The 20,316-nt window shown below is 27.6% G+C and overlaps 2 protein-coding genes across 3 annotated transcripts; one reads left to right on the forward strand and one right to left on the reverse strand.

Moving 5' to 3' along the window:
* The first annotated feature begins 790 nt into the window (after positions 1-790).
* On the forward strand, positions 791-7,952 carry LOC132917359 (serine/threonine-protein kinase STK11-like). Of its 2 annotated transcripts, none has more exons than XM_060978070.1 (8): positions 791-873; positions 2,414-2,792; positions 4,162-4,335; positions 4,415-4,547; positions 4,613-4,749; positions 4,822-5,007; positions 6,489-6,655; positions 6,731-7,952. In XM_060978070.1, the coding sequence occupies exons 1-8, from the start codon at positions 858-860 to the stop codon at positions 6,847-6,849; spliced, it is 1,311 nt and encodes a 436-aa protein (XP_060834053.1). In that variant the 5' UTR covers positions 791-857; the 3' UTR covers positions 6,850-7,952. The 2 variants fall into 2 exon arrangements, with proteins under 2 accessions (XP_060834053.1, XP_060834054.1); XM_060978071.1 differs by lacking the exon at positions 791-873 and adding an exon at positions 2,130-2,246.
* Positions 7,953-11,301: 3,349 nt separating this feature from the next.
* LOC132927919 (esterase E4-like) lies at positions 11,302-19,611 on the reverse strand. Its single transcript, XM_060992491.1, has 8 exons — positions 19,013-19,611; positions 17,285-17,422; positions 15,686-16,034; positions 13,771-13,961; positions 13,333-13,674; positions 12,572-12,728; positions 12,378-12,504; positions 11,302-11,734 (listed from the first exon to the last, which is right to left on the reverse strand). Exons 1-8 carry the CDS (start codon positions 19,232-19,234, stop codon positions 11,527-11,529), a joined length of 1,734 nt encoding a protein of 577 aa, XP_060848474.1. The 5' UTR covers positions 19,235-19,611; the 3' UTR covers positions 11,302-11,526.
* Positions 19,612-20,316: the final 705 nt, after the last annotated feature.

Genomic DNA, 20,316 nt, shown 5'->3' on the forward strand with positions numbered 1-20,316 from the left:
AAAATGTATCTTTGTAAAATTGTAACTCAAAAAACAAAATATTCACAGGTACATTTGAATATTTTCAGATTTAATGTTACATCATTGATTATAAATACTAGTATTTAGGTTATATCTTAATTAAATCAAGTTTATACATAATATAATACCTAATTATTAAGTCAATAACCTATTTATTTTATTTTTATCCAAAAAAATTTAATAATTAGTATCTTAATACACTATAGAAAATAATTAAACTTAACTTTTACAAAAGATAACATAAATTCATTTTTATCCAGTACCTACTTGGTTTCTATATATATAATTTTTTTTTTTTAAATTATAAATTTAAAAAAATGTATGTGTATTTATTAATTTTATACTACTATAAATATACGTTTCAATACTGAACTTTGTTGAACAACTTCATTAGTTATGTCTTCGAATGAGAGAAATTACCCAACTTTGTATGGTCGTATGAATATCATCCCTACTAATATTATACATGCGACAGTAACTCTTGTTACACTTTCGCGCCTAAACCGCTGAACCGATTTTTATAAAATTTGGTACAGATGTGGATTAGACCTTGGTGAAGTACATAAGGTTACATTTGTCCCGAAAAAAATGATTGAAGCCGTAGAAGTCTAAACATAATACATATTGGTACGATATACGCGTTGCGAGAGCGTACTTGCAATGTGCCCATAATATATAATGTATGCGTTGGCCGGCAGCGCAGTGTGGAATATCAGTATTCACTATTCAGTAATAAACCACGTGTGGCTATGGAGCCCGGGTCGATGCCGTTTGCCGAGCGAGCAGTTCAGCAGTTGCTGTTTTGTTGATACCACAGTAGCGCGAAAAATGGCAAAATGATTATTAATATAGGTATGCATCATGCATGGAACATGGAATGGTAGTATTATGTTTACAAGATTTTTTTGATTTCGTTAATGTTCTTCGGTAAAAAAACAGTAGTCTTTTAGTCCTCGTTTTTGGTAGACATTTTACTCATTTTTTATTATTTAGATATGCCTTAGTATGCAATTCTAATCTAGCGCGTAGTTTTAGCAGAACTCGCGCTGCGAAAGTTGCTAAAAGCCAAGAATCTGAGAAGCAGACTCAAACCTGTTTGACTTTATTTATTATAATTAATGTAATATATTATTGTATTATTTGTATTATTAGTAATACACTATACAGTGTATCTATAGGTTGAAGGTTGAATTAATTTGATGTGCTGATTTTATAATTTAATATTTGAACTAATTTTATTAGAAAACTGAGTGTTTACAAATTTAGATATTTTTACCGATTACTAAAATATTCTTGCTGTTCCGACCTACGATGAGCAATCCGCTCGTATTGCATTACACATAGCACTATTGAAGGCTTCGATCAGGGGTCACCAAATGACGACAGGCGAATAAATTTTACCCGGTCGGGCCGGTCGTAAACAAAGAATAAATAACTTAATAACATATTATATTATGACAATATTATAACCAACAAATATCTTAAAATGATTATGATGATAGCGTATTAGCGTGTACTAATCATACCCCCAATTTCAAATAATTAGTCGAGAACGAGATTTGTCGTCTCTTACTAAACAATTTATTTCTGTTTTTATTGTTTTTATAATAACATTTTATTTTAGTTTTTCAAATATTTGTAATATTTGTAATATTAATAATTATGTTCATTATACTTATGAACAATAACAAATAATAAATAAAAAAATTGTGTTTTCAATACATCCAATTTTAAAATAATAACTATTATGTTAAACATAATATGTACTTAGAATTTTGATGGCCCGCGAAAAATTTCAGATTCCTAATGTGGTCCTTAAAAATATTAATTGGTGACCCTTGACTTAGATAATATACAATTGTATTTTATACGATCTAAGGAATAAGAAACTAAGGAATTAAGGACTAAGATTGAACTAAATACTACTTGAAGGCAAATTCTGGCATCGTGCCATTTATCTTGTGCGTCGTAATAAATAGTAATATCACGTCATATTTTGTTCTGTGCTATAATCGTAGTTCTCTTTGGAACGTCTTTGAGTTTTTCAACCTCCGTGAGTACCATATGATTACTGTTTACCATACAGAAATACAATGGGACATTATCAGCATCGACGATAGTATAATACTATTAAAGAGTAGTAAGCAGTGTGATAAAACAAATTTCACCATTATTAGACTGACTCTCAAGTGTTCATAATTCATATTTATTATTTTGTGATGCAGGTATTTTTATTTGTAAACATTGTAATCGTTTTTAAATAGTTTGTTGATTTGTGATCGTACCGTCTTAATTATAATACTATATAAATTATAATAAAATCAGATTATCCTTAAGTTTTTTTGGACGAAAAGTATTACAATAAGATTACAAATTTTAAATTTAAAAATAGGTATATGTAGCATATTTAATGAAAACAATGTAATGATGATGGAGCAGAGAGAATTTGACGAGGATGTTATGCCAAGTGCTATAGATGATGACGAAGATGTGTTCAAAGACCTGTTAAATGTACCGGCTGATTGGTCAGCAAACGACTGTTTGTCCACCGGCATTTTCAATTCGTTTGATCCCAATGAAGTTGTATATCGGGCCCAAAAGAAACCGTGTAAAACAGTCGGTAAATATGTAATGGGCGATTTATTAGGAGAAGGTAGTTATGGTAAAGTTAAAGAAGTACTCGACTCAGAAACGCTTGTTCGCTGTGCAGCTAAAATATTAAAGAAGAAAAAACTCAAACGAATACCTAATGGAGAAAAAAATGTGCTCAAGTAATAAAATAATTTTATTATGCATAGTAATAATTAGTATTAATAATCTCTAAAATACCTACACTTTTCTCTTATTCAAGCATATTAAGGCAAAGATAATCTACATACTTATTTTCTTAAAGAGGATGTCACCCCCGCACGCATTATCCTACAAACGTTTAAAAGAAAATTTGCTATCAGCAGTATTAATTCTGTGTAGGTATCGATATATCATTAATATAAAAGTGGATAGTGCATAGATAAAGTAGAAAGTGCCCTATCATCAAACTTAAAGTTAAGAATATTAGTAGTGTTTGTATGTCTGCTTTTTTTCTATTTTAAGTGAGTGCCGAGTGTGTAAAATATTTTAATTTAAAAATTATTTTAACTCGTTTAACAATTTTTTTTTTTACAATGTACAAACACAGATAATATTCTTATGATTTATAAAGGGTCAACTTTATCTAATATTAAGACTAACAACATAAATAGGTTTTGTTTCTACTGAAATTTTCTATATTGTATATTTATTAAGTTAAGATGGCACATGCATTTTATAAAGTCCTTAATATCTAGTTAAGTAATAAATGAATCAATGCGATTTATAAATCAATTTATTATATAGTTAGTTGAAGGTTAAGAACTTCATAGTATTACATTTTACCTTACTAAATTTTTTTTTTATGTGATTATATATGCTAATCTATCATTTTGAAATTTTGTTGTATCTTATTTATTTTATATTTATTTAAGTTAGTATTAGTTATTAAAATATTTACAAATATTAACCGTAATAATGTAATCAGTGATATTGATATGTTAATTATTTTTAATTATTGTAGTAATTATAAATTCTTGGTAGGTAATACTTCGGTAGTACTGTATAATAAATACTAAATAGTTATTCTTTTATAGTGGTGTAGCTAGGAATGTGTTATGGAAAACATCCGCTTCTGCTATTTTTATACAACAATATATGTTCTGTATAGTTCAGATTTCTACAAAATATGTCATATAGTTCTATTTTATATTTCATATTATTAATATGAAGATTAATAACTACAATGGAGTGTGTAAATTCCCTCACATGTTATTTTTTAAGTATAAAATTAAAACACTCCCTAAAAAAATCCTGACTACGTGCTGTTCCTTAAGCTTAAATATTGTTTATTATTTAGAAACATAGTTAATTTTTTAATATAATTTTGTTTTTGAATTGCTGACAATAATAGTATGTTATTAATATTGAATATTATCAAATTTTATAAGATAATATTTATTTAATAGATTTTGAATACTTATGTAAAATGTGATGAAATATTTAACTATACTCAACTTTAAGTTATATAATAATACAATTTGTTATTTACAAAATTGTTATTTTTTCTAGTGAAATTCAACTTCTAAAAACTTTGAGACATTTAAATGTCATAGAGTTAGTAGATGTGATAGTAAATGAAGAAAAAGAAAAAATGTATCTTCTTTTGGAATATTGTGTTGGTGGTCTTCAAGATATGCTAGAACACTCTCCAGGGAGTAAATTTCCATGCTGGCAAGCTCATAAGTAAGTATTTGAATAATCAGTTAGTTAAAAGTATTATTAAGAAGATAAATTTATGTTGTTTAATATTATGTGGTATTAGCTACTTTAGTCAGTTAATAAATGGACTAGAGTATTTGCACAGCCGTGGAATAATTCATAAAGATATTAAACCAGGGAATTTATTGCTCACACTTGATGAAACACTTAAGATATCAGACTTTGGAACTGCTGAGGTATGTTGAAAATATAATTATAAAATATTTATCTATATTAAGATATTGTTGATTATAATTTTTAGGCATTATCACCCTTTGATCCAGAAGGTATTTGTGCATCTAGTCAAGGCTCACCAGCATTTCAACCACCTGAAATAGCAAATGGAGCTGATGAGTACTCTGGCTTTAAAATAGATATTTGGAGCAGTGGTGTTACATTGTATGGACATTAATGAATTATACAAATATTATATAATAATAATAAAAAAATAATTATTGTTTTTTTTTCAAGGTATAATTTAGTTACAGGAGAGTATCCATTTGAAGGTGATAATGTATATAGATTATTTGAAGCAATTGGGAAATGTAATATACAAATTCCAAGCTTTGTGACAGAACCTTTGAGATCTTTGCTAGTTGGAATGCTTAAAAAAGATCCAAAGAAACGATTTACCTTAAGAACAATACAAACACATCCGTAAGTTAATAATCTGTTTTAATTAAAGATTTGATTATTCTAAAATAAACAATATGCTTCTTTAATTACTAACTATTAGGGTTGCCAACTATTAAATTAAAAAAATCAGAAGTTTTTGCCAATATGAAAAAATTTTATTCTAATTTTAGTATAATTATTTTGGGCATACTGATACTATATTTATATAATAATATAACACAGATATTTTTATCAACTATTTATAATGAAAGTAATATAAAAAAACAGGTAGATATTAGGTAATGTTATAATAATTATATAAATAAGTAATGAAATGGTTTAAAATTAAAAAAATAATTACAAATAAGCAAGAGGTAATATTAATTATAAATGTAAAATTATTTATTTTTCTAATTATATTTTCCTAAACTCTACACGGTGTGTAAAAAATCAGGATCATTTTTTTTACTAAATTAGTCGGAACAAGAATTTTTTCAGAATGTGGTATTTTTAATATCATTAGTTCACTTTTTATCAAATCGGCAGAAAATCTGTCTATTTAATTTTCATTACAGAAAAACCCTTTCTACGTAGGAATAAGATGGTTATATATTTAGATTAAATTCTCATAATATTATAACATTTTAATTTATGTATGTTAAAAGCTCTAGCTATGTTTGTACATTGTTAAATTTTTTTTAAAACTCATAATTATAGCAGGTTGACAATAACAAACTTTTCAAATATCTCATCTAAAGAAATTACCTTTTATTGTTTGTACAAATGTATAAAAAGATAAAATAATATTTTCCCAATGTCTTGGGAGAAATGTATCCCGTAACATTTATCGAGACATGGGGGGAAAACATATAAATCGTGAATGTTTCTTTAAAATCGTGATAGTTGGCATCCCAACTAAATAACCAAATTCGTCAGAAATTAGTAAATATATATTTATTTACCAAGTTTAACTATCTTATTATAAAATATTCAAAGTTTTAATTTTTCCATAAAATAAGAAATATTTATACTTAAAAAATTACAATGTTTATTAATCAATAGAAAGTGTTTTAATTTATAATAAGTTATTATAAATTACTTAAAAAAAGTTAATATTTTTATTTATAAAACTTATAAAAATGAATTTATATATTTTTATGTAAATATTTAAAAAATAAATTATATACTTAAAGATCTTGATATTATTTCTGGGTAATGGGTGGTTATTTCAATAAGTTTACATTTATAATATTTATCATATGAATATTGAAAGCTTACAATTTGTATAGCTTTTATGCATACATTTTAAATAATTATTTTTATCTTTGATATTATTTATAATTATTTATTATATTAGAATTGTAAATAATTTCTAAGTTATAAGTTATAACTTATAACTAATATTAACTTAGAATTAAATAAAATTAAAATTAAAATTTTTTTTTTGCTTCAATGTAATTTAGATTAAAATAAATATATATTTCTATACTTATTCTTTTTTGGTTTTTTTTTTTATTGTCTAGGTGGTTTGTTTGTAGACATCCAAGAACATCCGAAAAAGTACCTTTTCCTCCTTTGCGTGGTGATTTCATGCATAATATGACTGTATTGCCATACCTATTCAACTATCATTCGTGCGAAACGCCTTCTGAAAATGAAGAAGAGTATATAACTGAACAATTAATTAAAGGTAATAATCTTAAATATAACTAATCAAATTAAATAAATTTACCGAGTTTTATTAATTATTTAATATATAATCCAGATCGACCGAATGGGAGTGCATCAGTTCCCATCGATGATGTCAATGATCCATCTAAACGACCTTGGCACAAGCCAATTATGTGTAATGTTAAAAAAATGGCCTCATGTCGATTGTCATGACATTTGTCGCTCATTTTAGTATTGCATCTTTCATATTGTTTTATATTATAACCATATTATTGGTTGAGAAGATTTAATTATTTTTTGAGGTACATGTGAAGTGGTTATTTTCTCTTTTATGAAATCAAATCTATTTGTTTCACAACAATGACATTATATAAGTTAAACTATTGACTTAAATGTATTTTTTGAATTTTATTGATTATTTAAAGTTTAATGATAAATGAAAACCACAATATTTCTAATTAGTGTATATATTTTGAAAAAATAAAAGTACTGTGGAGAAGACTAAATTTGATGTATGAAAGAGAAAATTAGTACTCACCTACCTTTAATGTTTTGTTTATTCATTATTTACTTTTTCATAAATATATATATATTATATATGTGCAAAGAAACCATTTCATATTAAATACATTTTGTTTGCTTTTTTTTAAATTTATTTATTTACAAATATTATATTATTCTTTATATATAAATATATATATATATATATATATATAACAAAATAAATTATAATATAATTAAAGATGAGCATCTTGGTGTTATAGTATTTATATAGAATGAATAAAATAGTATGATGTTTAGATGTCCAAGCACTATAAGTAAGTATCTAAAATCTTTTTGTATATTGTTTAATTTATATTATTTATAAAATACATAAATTATTGTATTTTTTATGATGTTATGTGTGTCTAATTTGGTATGATTGTTTGGCACTAAAATGTATAATGTTAATATAGTACCTATATTGGAGTGGTTTAAAATAGAATATTCTAAAAATTAGGTGTCATACTCAGTGATTACTGATATCTAATATTTTGATTATTTATCAGTTCTACTATAATCTTTTGGTTCAAGAGTAGGCTTTCAACTTCTTATTTACTCAATTACATGATTTATAAATTATTTATTAGGTAATATAATACTTATATGAATCAATATATTAAATATTATACAGAACTATCTGTGATAATAACCGTAAATTGTTGATAAAATTATGATTGTAAAATTTGTAGTGGTTGAAAGCAATGTCACATTATTTTTGATAAATTAAATAGATAGACCTAAATGTATTTAGTTTTAGTGGTCCACATTTCAAATCCAACTTAGGTTATTTGACAATAATAAAAAAATCAAAATTTAATATGTCAATTAAATCCTGTATTTGTGTAAAATTAATTAAATTAAAAAATGAATTGGGTATTTTTAGCTTATGAAATATTTATTTTATTTAGATGTCTAACTCATTTTTTTTTATAAAACATAAAATATCAAATAAGTTTAATAAAATTAAACATATAGAAAAAAAATATTTATCATAGTATATATTTATATGTAATTATGATCAAAAGAAAGTCAGGTAACATTGTGAAATTGTAAATTGCTTGTACATTTTGAAATATTATTAACATTAGAATGAAAAAAAAAAAAGTTTAAGTGGGTTCTATGATAATGTATTTTCTTAAAATATGATAACAAGTAATTCAATTCACTGTATCGTCTGTATCTACTAACTAATATTATAAAAGGGAGAATAATGTAACCACTTGCTATACAGATGTTTCAAGTGTAATAGCGTTGATTATAAATACTATAATTAGTATTTATAATCAATGGTAATAGTTAGAGGAATAAGTTATTGTAATGGATCAATTGGATCACAGATGTGTTAAATTTGAACTCAATGATAAATCATTGTTCTATACTCAGGTCTCAGGCCTATATTAGTAAGTATATTACTATTTATTAAGTATATTTTGTATTGCTATGTTTTAGTATTTTATTTAATTAATAGTGTTACGGCGTTGAATTGGAAAATTAATTGTGTATATAATGTATTATGTACATTTAAGAGTTTCTAGTAGCTAGTTCTCGTTAATAATATTTTTAAATTACAAATAAATAGTCAACTAAGATCGTTATTCTTCATTTAAAATTTAAATTATCTAATTTCGTACAAATTTAATCTTAAAATGACTGTATAGTTTTTGTTGTATTTTGCACATCAAACGAGCAACACGTTCGCCTATACCCTATACTATAGTATATTTGGCTCTCGCAATTTGCAAATTAGTGCTATTTTAGTTATTTTGTTTTTTTAGTGTTTAGGTACAATACAAATATTACAAATATTGCATATATGGCTTATTGAATGGATAGTAAGTTTTTATAAAATAACATGTTTCAAGTTGTACTCAAATTGAATGAATGTTCCATTGTATTAATATATAGTGCATGAAAATATAGATTTCGGTGTTAATTCGCCACAAACTTATAATAGTTGATGTAGATTCGGGCAGAAATACAAAATAGTAAAAATGACAATGTGACTTTGAAACAAATGGTTTAATTAAAATGAAATAGTGAGAAATTATAATTTCAGATTTTTGAAATGACCTCAGGGAGATTCAAAGAAATGTAGAGCCTTCCTAAAAAACAATCATAGTGATGAAAGACGTCGAGAGAACTTCTATAAAAATTCACAAACTACCTCTAATAACAGTAGGTATGTAGTGTAAATGATTTTTGAAATGTAATGATTAATCTAAGACTTTAAGAACCTAAAGAATCTGTATGAGGGATACGATAAATAACAAAATATGAAAACTTAGACCAACAGTGAAATTAAGATACTAACGGCGGTGACGAACCTCAGTTTCATTGAACTATAAAAAGAAGATAAATTATATCAAATAACTAAAAGAAGAGTTAAAAGTTAAGTATCATAGATATCAACTTAAAACAGAAAAAAAAGTTTGTTGATTAAATGCTGAAATTAAGGGTAGGTTGGTAGATACGTCTAAAATTGTGTGGTACTTATTACATAGTACATTCTATTAATAACATTACAAAAAACATTATTTACTATAAATTTTTATTGGAAAGTTGATTAGTTTTTGTTGAAAGTCTCGATTTGTGTTTTCCATATGCAACTGGAATATGTCACTTCAGTAGGTACCTACGTTTCGAGAAAAAAAACATATTTTTGACGTACCTAGGTGGCTAAGTTCATGTAATAAGTTATTCTGAAAGGTATTTTATGAAATGGTTATTATTAGGTATTAATTGTGATGGTTATTATTAATTTTATTGTTACTTTGACTTAACCTATTTTTATACATTTTAGGTTTGGGTTAGTGTACTTTTTATAACATTTTTAATTAGTATAACGATTATGTAATTTTAAATATTTTAATATGTTTAAAATTAAAATCACGTATAACTATTTAAGTATTGTGGCACCCCTTCTCGTATTAGTTTAGTTCATTACTCACACTTATTGGCCTAAATGAGCACTGAGTCGTATTATAATGCCGTAGTCGTGCTCTGTTGTTATCGAAGTTTAAGTAAAATCTGATTTCTCCACTTGTCGTTAAAAGTTACATGTATAAGTATAATTATATATTTGTATTATCATTGTCGATCATCGACTATGTGTCTTGGAAGTATTGGTTGCGGATCGAAGAACTAAGACTACGGACGCACTCGGTCTATGACAAAGGTAAAATTTAAAAACGGGACGCACTCTGGATATCCCATTAAAGAGAAAGGTGTAAGTACATTTTTTAGTGGAAATGGATAGGTAGGTACCGTCCAAATAAATATGTATTATGTAATATGTGGCATGGTGCAGTAACCAGTAGTTTACTTAACTGCAGTCGAAATTTGGAATGGCAAGTATCGACCGTACAGTATAGTAGTGCAGTACGAAGGATCAAGTGTAGTCGTTCATGACAGTAAATGTGTTGCATTGCATGGCTTATCGACGGTTATCGTACAATCTGATGGCACATTAGGTGTTACATCAAAATATATAGCGAGTGCTAAGATAATTGACGGTCTAAACTAAAGATCCTTTCCCATCCTACACGCATGTCATTATTGTTATTTAATTAACAATTACTTTTATTGATGCATGTATATAAATTATTATTACCTATTAATAATTATTACCTATACATTGCATAATAAACGATGTCGACTTTGCGGAAATAAATTTATTTTACGGACAACTATCCAATTTAAACAGAGTAGTATAAGTAATAATAATAACAATAGTGAAGAGAATAAGTAAGAGTGACGTTAACAAGTTTGGAAAAATGGTTTAACATTAACATTATACAATAACTAATAGAAGAGAAACAATATAAGTAAAACGTATAAAGACGTCAAAGACTACTGTCAATCAATAATTATAAATAAGTATTATTATGATTATAAATAGTTATAATGAAATAAATCGGCTAAATTTAGAGTGAAAAAGAAGGGTTGGTATTGGCAATGCGCATAAGACGGATGATGGGAGAGTTAAGATAGTAGCTTGAGGAAAAGAATGGGATATGGAATAGGACAGATGATCGAGTACGGCGGCAAAGGACATTGAAAGAAATACGGGATAATGACTCTGGGCGACGTCGGGTCCAAAAATAAATTTAAAAAAAGTACAAATTGTTTTGAGTTCCTATAAATTTAATTTAACACACAAATATAAATAGTTTATTTTTTTATATTGACTTATTTTTCTATTTGAAAAAAATAACAATAATGTATATAGTACCTACTTAATTTTCAGTGAGGTACGCAAATACGTAAAACGAATCTATAATTACAAAATATAAAAGCTGTAAAATCATATAATATGTTACTTTTAGAAAATATTTTGTTCCTATTGTCTTATAATTCGGTGTGGTTTATGTTTTCTGGCAGATTAACGGCTGGAAACTCGGTTAGCGGCAACGTGCTCCAGAATGTATAGTTCCCGGGATTTGCGTACTCTTGTGGTTCAAATGTTTGGTTCTGCGTGATCTTAATTAATTTTAATGGATCTGTAGGATTTTTTGACACTGGTGACCATACTATAGAGTTTCCTATATCCGGAATTCTGAAAAACAATTTGTAGCCGTATAAGTACCTATAGTTTGTACGCGTACTTGTAAATGTATGTATTTAGTACATTATTATATACTCGTATTATGTTTAATACCAATATAATATATTGCAGAAGACAGAAGTGTATTCGTAATCGTCTACTTATAAGTTTAAAATTAAAAATTTTAGCTCTGGGCGAATGCTTTATCATACTAATCACACCAATATAAATATTTTAAATCTTCAAGTATGCTTATTATAAAATTATTTATAGATTACATGTAATACAAATCAATTATAAAAAATTAAGGAAAACTTGATATTTAGGTTCTTTAATTTTGTCCGCCTTAGTCAGTTTATATATCGCCATGTAATTAACCGGTATTTATAAAGTTACTTCGAAATTAGCCAACTACGGTTAATTGTTCATTCGCCGAAACATGCTTTTATGTCAAGGTTAGGTATATAATAATTTTGAAATATATTTTGAATTGCCAGTTTAATGGCAATTTATTAGTTCCGTCAAAAAAAAAGAAGAAAAACTATCAAAAATTAACTGAATAACTATTAGGCATTATATTAAGGCAAATACCTTTAAGAATATTATGATGATAAAATAATTATGGATAGGTACTTCATATACATAATAAACGTACCCGGTCTTAGCGAATGACGACCATATATTCACCATAACGGGAATTAATTTGGCGTCTTCAACGTTGTCGTGTGGATCTCCGTATTGGGTTTTTATAACGTACATTGTATCGTCACCGTGTGATATTCCTACAATGAATAAATTATAATAATTAGGTAACACAGTCAGATATTACCTTAACTAGAACTTATTTACCTAATTCTTGAGAGGGTCCAGTTTTGGAATATTTGTCTGAAAGTGAGTATTTACCCCTATACCCAAATTCATAAAAGTAAACTGGCGATGTATTTATTGAAGCCAAATGCTTGGCTGCTCTAGCCACTGGTTCTTTGAACAGCCTGTCTGAAAGCATCTGAAATGGATAATTCCATGAGTTATTAATAAATTATTTTCGATTTTTACATAAGATTTGTGTAAGTAATGTAGTTTATTTTGAGTCAAAAATTGTATCATAAGCTTAGCTTGTGGAGGTACCTATTAAACTTTTTCGGAGGGTCTGAAGCACCAACTCAATTTTTTCATAAGATTTATTACTTACATTAATAAAATAAAACCATTATTATACCACATTATTAAATGTATTTATTCAATTATAAAAGAAGTAAAATAAATTACTCGTTTCTTAAATGGAACTATATAGTGTAGACTTTAGAGTCTGTACATGCTTATGATTTGTTTATTATTAATATTTTTTTAGCAGATATAATCCTATATTATGTAAAATTTAACTTTGAATTTTATAACTTTAGGATTTATCTTTTTAACCATAGTTTAACTTTTTCTACATTATAACAATTTATCTTTTTAATTTGGTTACTTGGAGTGGTTGGAGTTAATGACTTATATCTGTATAATATATGTGTTCAATACTAGATAAGATAAATATAAATTATTCTGAAATATTTGAATTAATGTATTCTACATAATATGAGCTTAAAAAGCTAATGTTATCTTACTTCGACGACTTCATTTTTAGTGTTTGCAGATACTGTATTGTTTCCAAAATAAAATGTTTTTATTTTCTGTGCGATTTCCAGTCTTAGAGATTCATCTGAAATTGTGTTATTGTAGTCTAGTACGAATGGTAGTATTTCGTTCCATTTGGATTCCATGTCAACTAGAGTTTCTTCAAGTGTTACAAATTCAGCGGCTGGATAGAGGCCATCGTCTTGAGTAAAGCTAAGCAATAGTGGGACATCTTGAGCCGGTAAGTTCTCTGGTAAGTCCGTCAAAAACCGTTCTGTTCCGATTGTTTCAACAGTTGGTCCAAATGGTGTAAAAGGATTGTATTTCCACGGCTAACGAGTATTGAAATACATAAAAATATAATAATAATATTTATAGTATACTGTTTACAAGACTGCATTAGTGTTTTTAAATAAAAATATTTTTACTAAGAAATTTTTCAAAGAGTTTGCTATGGCTAATGCTGGTCTTGATCTAAGGCATTTTATAGTGTCCTTCGAGTAGTATGTAGGACATCCTAGTGACTCAGCTAATTCCTTAGTTTTTTGAATAGTATTTTCTGTGTTAGCCCAACCACAAAAAGCACTTCCACTTTCAGCAATTCCTCGATTAAATAACCCTGTATGTATAAATTATTACTTTAGTGATCGTTTTTAACAGTCGGTATATAAATGTGAACAAGCCATACAGAAAAGTTGTAGATACTGACTGAATTCTTTCGCTATTTGCTAGTTTCAACAAAAGTCAAAAGCATTGTATTATTATATTTTAAATGAACCAAAGCCGTAAGAATAATAATTTCTTTATTTTTCTGTAGAGGAATGCGTTTAGCTCATACGAAAATAATAATCACATATTCACATGATATGCAATATGTTATAATATAATATAATATTATGTTTTTTTATCATAAAAAAATCTAAAAATTGTATATATTATCCAGAATAGTCTCGTTTCTCAACCTTTTTAATGTCACGACCCTCAAAATAAATATAAAATATAGTCAATCACTTCGCGATTTCCCTATCTATATTAACTATTAAGTACAATTAATTTGAACAGTAAAAATATCATATCATTATTCATTAACTGATTAAACAAACGAAATATACCATTTCTATTATAAATTTATAAATTATTATTTTAAGTATTTTTTTGTTTAATAAAAATTTTTAAATAAAATGGTTCATTTTGTAAATTAACGTTTTTTTATTTTTATCCTACAGGACCCCTAGGTCAAGGTGATCGCGACCCTGAGGTTGAGAAACGCTGGTGTTGACTACAAAGAAACAGAGAGTCAGATAGTGGAAATTGATCCCAAAAATCAATGTACTCGTATATCACTGCACTCGTATATCACTGCAAATAACACCCTACTCAATCTATTCATGAAAATCTATAGAAGTTTAGCTACTTGAAAATTCTTTTCACTATAAAATACTTGGCAGTTGTTTTCCTTAGTCGTTGTTTGGGGCTTAGGAGGCAACTTTAAAAATAAATTAAACTAATAGAAGAATTTTTATAATTAAAAAAAATGTCTCACATAATTATTCAAACATCTGTATTTCATGTTTATTGTCTTAATTTTTTTTTTAAATATTTTCATAAATCCCGATGACACATTTTTTATAATAATTACTTATCAGATTAATATGGATTATAACAAGATACCTTTGGATTAAACAGACGTGGTATATTCTTATTATGTGTACGTTTTGAGTTTTTAATGTTTATCACTTATATATGTGTATTTATGAAATTTATAGCAAAGATTAATGTTCAACGCTAATCTCAGTGTACAAATACAAATATACTGTATAACTGTTTAAGTATAGATAATATACTTTTATTTTTAAGATATATTATATTAATATATGTTATTTATTATCACACATAAGATAAATAGCTATTTAAGAAAAGTGTAGCTGTGAAGGTAAATTAAATAAGTTTTCGATAGATCTAAGTCCTGGGATCCTGCAGGATCCTTAATATGAACTTTATACAAATGTAACAATATACTACATGTTGTATTATACCTGAATGAGTATGCTACAACTTAAATATATCAGTACCGTTAATTGGTACTAAGAATGTCAGCTATTATATAAACCAAAAAATCAAGTGTGAGTATCTATAGTTCTATAATCATTAAGTTTCCTAATAAAATAATTTACCCATGCCCCAAAATACGTAATACCGTTATTGTGCACTCGGTAATAATTTTAACGTATCACTAAGTTATTCAAATAATATACAAATATTTTTTCTCTCTCCAAGTCCAGAATAATTTATTGACTATGAAAATTAATGTAGCATAAAAAAAATACATTTCAGATGACTTACCCTGTGACATGGGTGACAAGACGTGGTAATGGACACTAGCCCCGCCGGCCGACATGCCGGCGATGGTCACTGCACCGGGGTTGCCACCAAACGCGGCGATGTTGCGCTGGATCCACTTAAGGGCGGCCACTTGATCCTTGAGGCCGTTGTTTCCTGGCAATACATCATCGCCGGTGCTCGCGAATCCCATAGGTCCTAGCCGGTAGTTGATGGATACGTAAACGAAATCTTCGCTGTCCAAAAGGTAGTGGGGACCATAGCCGACACCTGCGCCGAATTGGAACGCGCCGCCGTGGATGTACACGATCACGTTCATCAGGCCGCCGGATATCAACCCTTCTTGGGGTAGCTACGTAAGATACATCACAATATCACATACACTATTATATATACTATAATAGATACTGAGTATCGATTATTATATATCGTAATAAATTGATTATATTATTTGCATTATATATTTGCACACGGTTTTGCAGAAGAAAATATTTATTAAATATTTAATTTTTATTTCGTGTTATAAAACTAACCATTTTTCAAAATGATTAGGTCTTTCATTCACAAACCGCCACTAAATGTCTTGTATAAAATTTGCATTTATCGCATAACTAGATATTGTTGTCGATAGTTTGTTCGTTTGTAATAGTCCTTAAGGGGATTGGAAGCGGTGATTTTTTGTTTTAGTTTAACACACACGTAACATAGGATTATAGATGTGTTCTATTTCCAATGTACTGATTGATATATAGAGAGTGATAAGAATTATGAAAACAGATTTGAATTTGGCGTCAAATCTTTTTGAGATCGACTATCTCACATTTTTGGTTTTTTGATTTTAACTCCTCTAAAAATTGAAATATGTTAAATTTTTAATTACCCTTTTTTAATACAACATTTTTAGGATTTTCGAGGGGATAAAATCAAAATTATTGGAAAATATATATTAAGTAGATTTTATGGCAAATTCAAATCTGTGTTCAGAATTCTTATCGCTTCATTATATCAATTGGTATGTTGGAAATAGAACACGTTTATAATCCTATGTTGCGCGTGTGTCAAAGACGAATAATTCCCGCTTACAATCCCCTTAATTAAACCTGCATTTATGGCACATTATGGTTCATTGAGTTGTACACTACTGTTTTGAGTGTTTATCACATGGTAAATTGGTGCTAACAATTCATCATATAGGTCGTATATATTATAGAATTATGGGATTCGTAGACCATAAATGGATCATTAGTATTATTTTTATCATGTTGATAATTTATATTATATATTGTATATGAATATATAATACTTATGTGTGATTAACTATTTAAAAGTCGTGTAATTGTGTATATTACATTATATATTACTTTTAAATAATGATTAGGACTAGGCGTCTACATAGCACATATTGCCGAATTATACAAATTATGATATTGTGTCTACGTAGGTAATATAATATACTTCATAAGTATAACGATATAATAATAACATCATAAATATATCTTACAATATTTATTTATTAGGAACTATTTGATGACATTGTAGCCGTTTGTATGAAACACGACAATTCATATTTCAAATTGTTATTAAAATATTATATTTACTTACTTTTGGAGTATAAATATTGAGGTATAGGCAATCTTCACTTCCGACTACTTTAAATGTTGAATGGTCTAATCCAATACAACTACTGCTGGGCATTGTAGCGTTCCACACGCCCAGCCATGGTTTTACTGGTTGTGGTTCCTATAAAATTAGAAAATATTAATTATTAATAATTATTAATATACTAACATTATACTAAATTGTTTTTCGTTTCCTATATACACATTAAACAACACATTTTGGGATCTATTGGTTTACAATTATGTTTATTTTTATTGTATTTGTATAGACGTTTTACAGTAGAAAAACTGATTTAATATTCAACTTTAAGAGTGATTTGGAAAATTGGATATAGTTGATATCTTTTGAAAGTGAAATTCTGTATACTTTTTAAAGTAATCGGGAAAAATTGGAATTTTTACTTAAGACTAGTTTTTTATTTAATACATTTTGTTTTTTTTAGTTATAATTCAAAATAAATAAGCTTAGTCTTGAAATATTCACTAAATATTTATATATTAGTATTTACTAAGCATGAAGTATTGTTTGGGTTATTTATAAATATTTGAATTTTTCGTTATTTTACGACTTATATATATATAGTTAAACTTTGGTTTGTGAAATAAAATGAAAAATTAATGTATGTTCCTTATGAGGTTTATGAACTATTATTAAAAAATAAAATAATAATAATAAATTAAAAACTAAAAATAGTCACAATTTTTGTTATAAGTATTTAGTTTTAATTTTTATTAAACCTAAAAGGCTTGAAAATTGGATACAAGATCTTATATAAGTTGCTTTTATATTATTTTAAAAATATTGAAAATACATAACATACCTACATACCTCATAAGTTTCTTCATTTGTATCTATAACTATCCAACCGTAATATGTATATCTTATAGGTTTTAATTTTTAGTTATATTTAAGTTTATCTCGTTGTTTATACAATTTCACTTATCATGTTTAATAACTACCGTACTTGCATTTTTAATATGTTATAGGACTTAAGTCCGTTTATATTAATAAATAAATAAATAAGTTCAATTTTTTTTTATGAGATCAAGATCAAATTTTTACAAAAATTCATTAAAATCACGAAAATTTGCATATTGTTTTGTAGTATTTTGTATAAAAATATCTAAAATTTTGAACTTTAATAGACATTTTTTGAAAACTTAATACAATAGTTTTCACATATAGTGTAATGTAAAATTAACGGCGTATTACCTACTATACCATTTATAATTCATGTACATTATTTTGTGGACTTTATCGTCTAAACTCGATCGCTTTCTACAACGTGGAACCTGGTCATTAATATAAATACAAGAATCAATTAATCGTATAATATAGATATTATGTACATGCATTTTTTTATCACTGTTTCTCGATTGAGAATACGTTATATTATACGCATACACACCTGAGATTTTTGAATTATACTTAGTTATGGACGTATACTGTATGTCTGTATAGTATATCATATTTTCATATTTTTTTTTAGTTATCTCGAAAAATAAGGTTGATCGTTTAGGGATGGAGTCTTGGGTTTCTAATATCTATTCAATTGTGTTTTTACTGGTCCCGACTACTTAGCTGTTACAGCTGATAATGATACGAGAAATATTATTGAGACATAATATCTATTATGTTATTTTTTGTTAGCTTCAATTTCATCATTAATCATTATAATAACAAAGTCAGTAGCGGTTGTTACACACCCACCTTGAAACGGTTTTTGTAGACTGGCGGACTGGCGTACGGCACGCCTAAGAATGCGTACAACGGTCGGCCGGTTACGATCGTGTGGTCTATGCCGCCGGAAAGTTCGCCGGACTCGACGCGTACTCTTGGCGGTAGCGGTGACGACGACGACGACGTCGAGCAGCAGATCGCCACCGTCGTTAGACAGACGTACGCAACGACAAACCACGGTTGTCCGATCATTGCTAAGCGGCCTCAGAAAATAATAGTAATTATTTCTGTACGACGACACGCGGTGACATATAATACAAGTGATAACGTTACTGCGTCTAGTCGATTTCACGAATTTTCGGTTGAACAGACGGCGACACTCGGTGCTGGTGGATCGCACTATGGGTTTTGACGAGACTTCATCGTCTTCGCCAGATGCTTTTATACGGGCGTCGTCGTCTTATCGCACCGTGACTTCAGTGTTTGCTCAGCGAGGTTTATAATAAAAACAAACACTGTCCGATGTGTGCTACTGCTGTCTCTACTCGCATACAATATATCTATATAATATTGTTACGGTGTATTGTATCCGGACGACGTCAGGTCGAGGTTTATCGCTTATCAACGAGGAAACTATATCATAACAACAACTGCGTCACGAGTCACGGCCCGGTCGTCCTCACTCGGTTACCGCCAACGCCTACGCTCAGACCATCATCGTAAATCATTAGCCCGGCGTAGTTGGTTGAACCCACGATAATATTACGTACCTATGCTGTGTTGTGTTTGATCAATTTAATAGAACGCACATATTCCGACATCCTCTTCGCGAATACTTTCAAAAAACGCGTATAATATATGATTAAAAAAAAAATCTCGTTGCTTGGTAGCACTGTAGAAGTCGAACACGGTTCGAATAATTAAAAAAAAAATCGTAAATTATTATTTTAAGTACATACCCATGATCAGTGGCGTGCCCTGGAATTTTCGATGGGAGGGGATATATGTATTTTATAAGAAAAGACCGGATTTAATTGCATTAAAACACACACAAATTGTATAGTTATACCAAAAAATACATAAAAATTGTACTGCATGTAAAAATTCAAGTTATATAAAAAAAACTTTAAATTCTTAATATTAATAATTAAATTCATATTCATAAAAAAAAAAAAAATAGATGAATGTATTACTTTTTTGAATTAAAATTTATAATCAAATATACTTCCAAATTAAGTTCATTAAAATTAAATCTCTTATCACTTAAAATATGTTTGTAGGTAACAAAAAAAAAATACGTTCAACTTCTATACTAGTTATTGGTGTATGTTTAA

The sequence above is a fragment of the Rhopalosiphum padi genome, chromosome 1 (assembly GCF_020882245.1).
Source record: "Rhopalosiphum padi isolate XX-2018 chromosome 1, ASM2088224v1, whole genome shotgun sequence".
Lineage (NCBI taxonomy): Eukaryota > Metazoa > Arthropoda > Insecta > Hemiptera > Aphididae > Rhopalosiphum > Rhopalosiphum padi.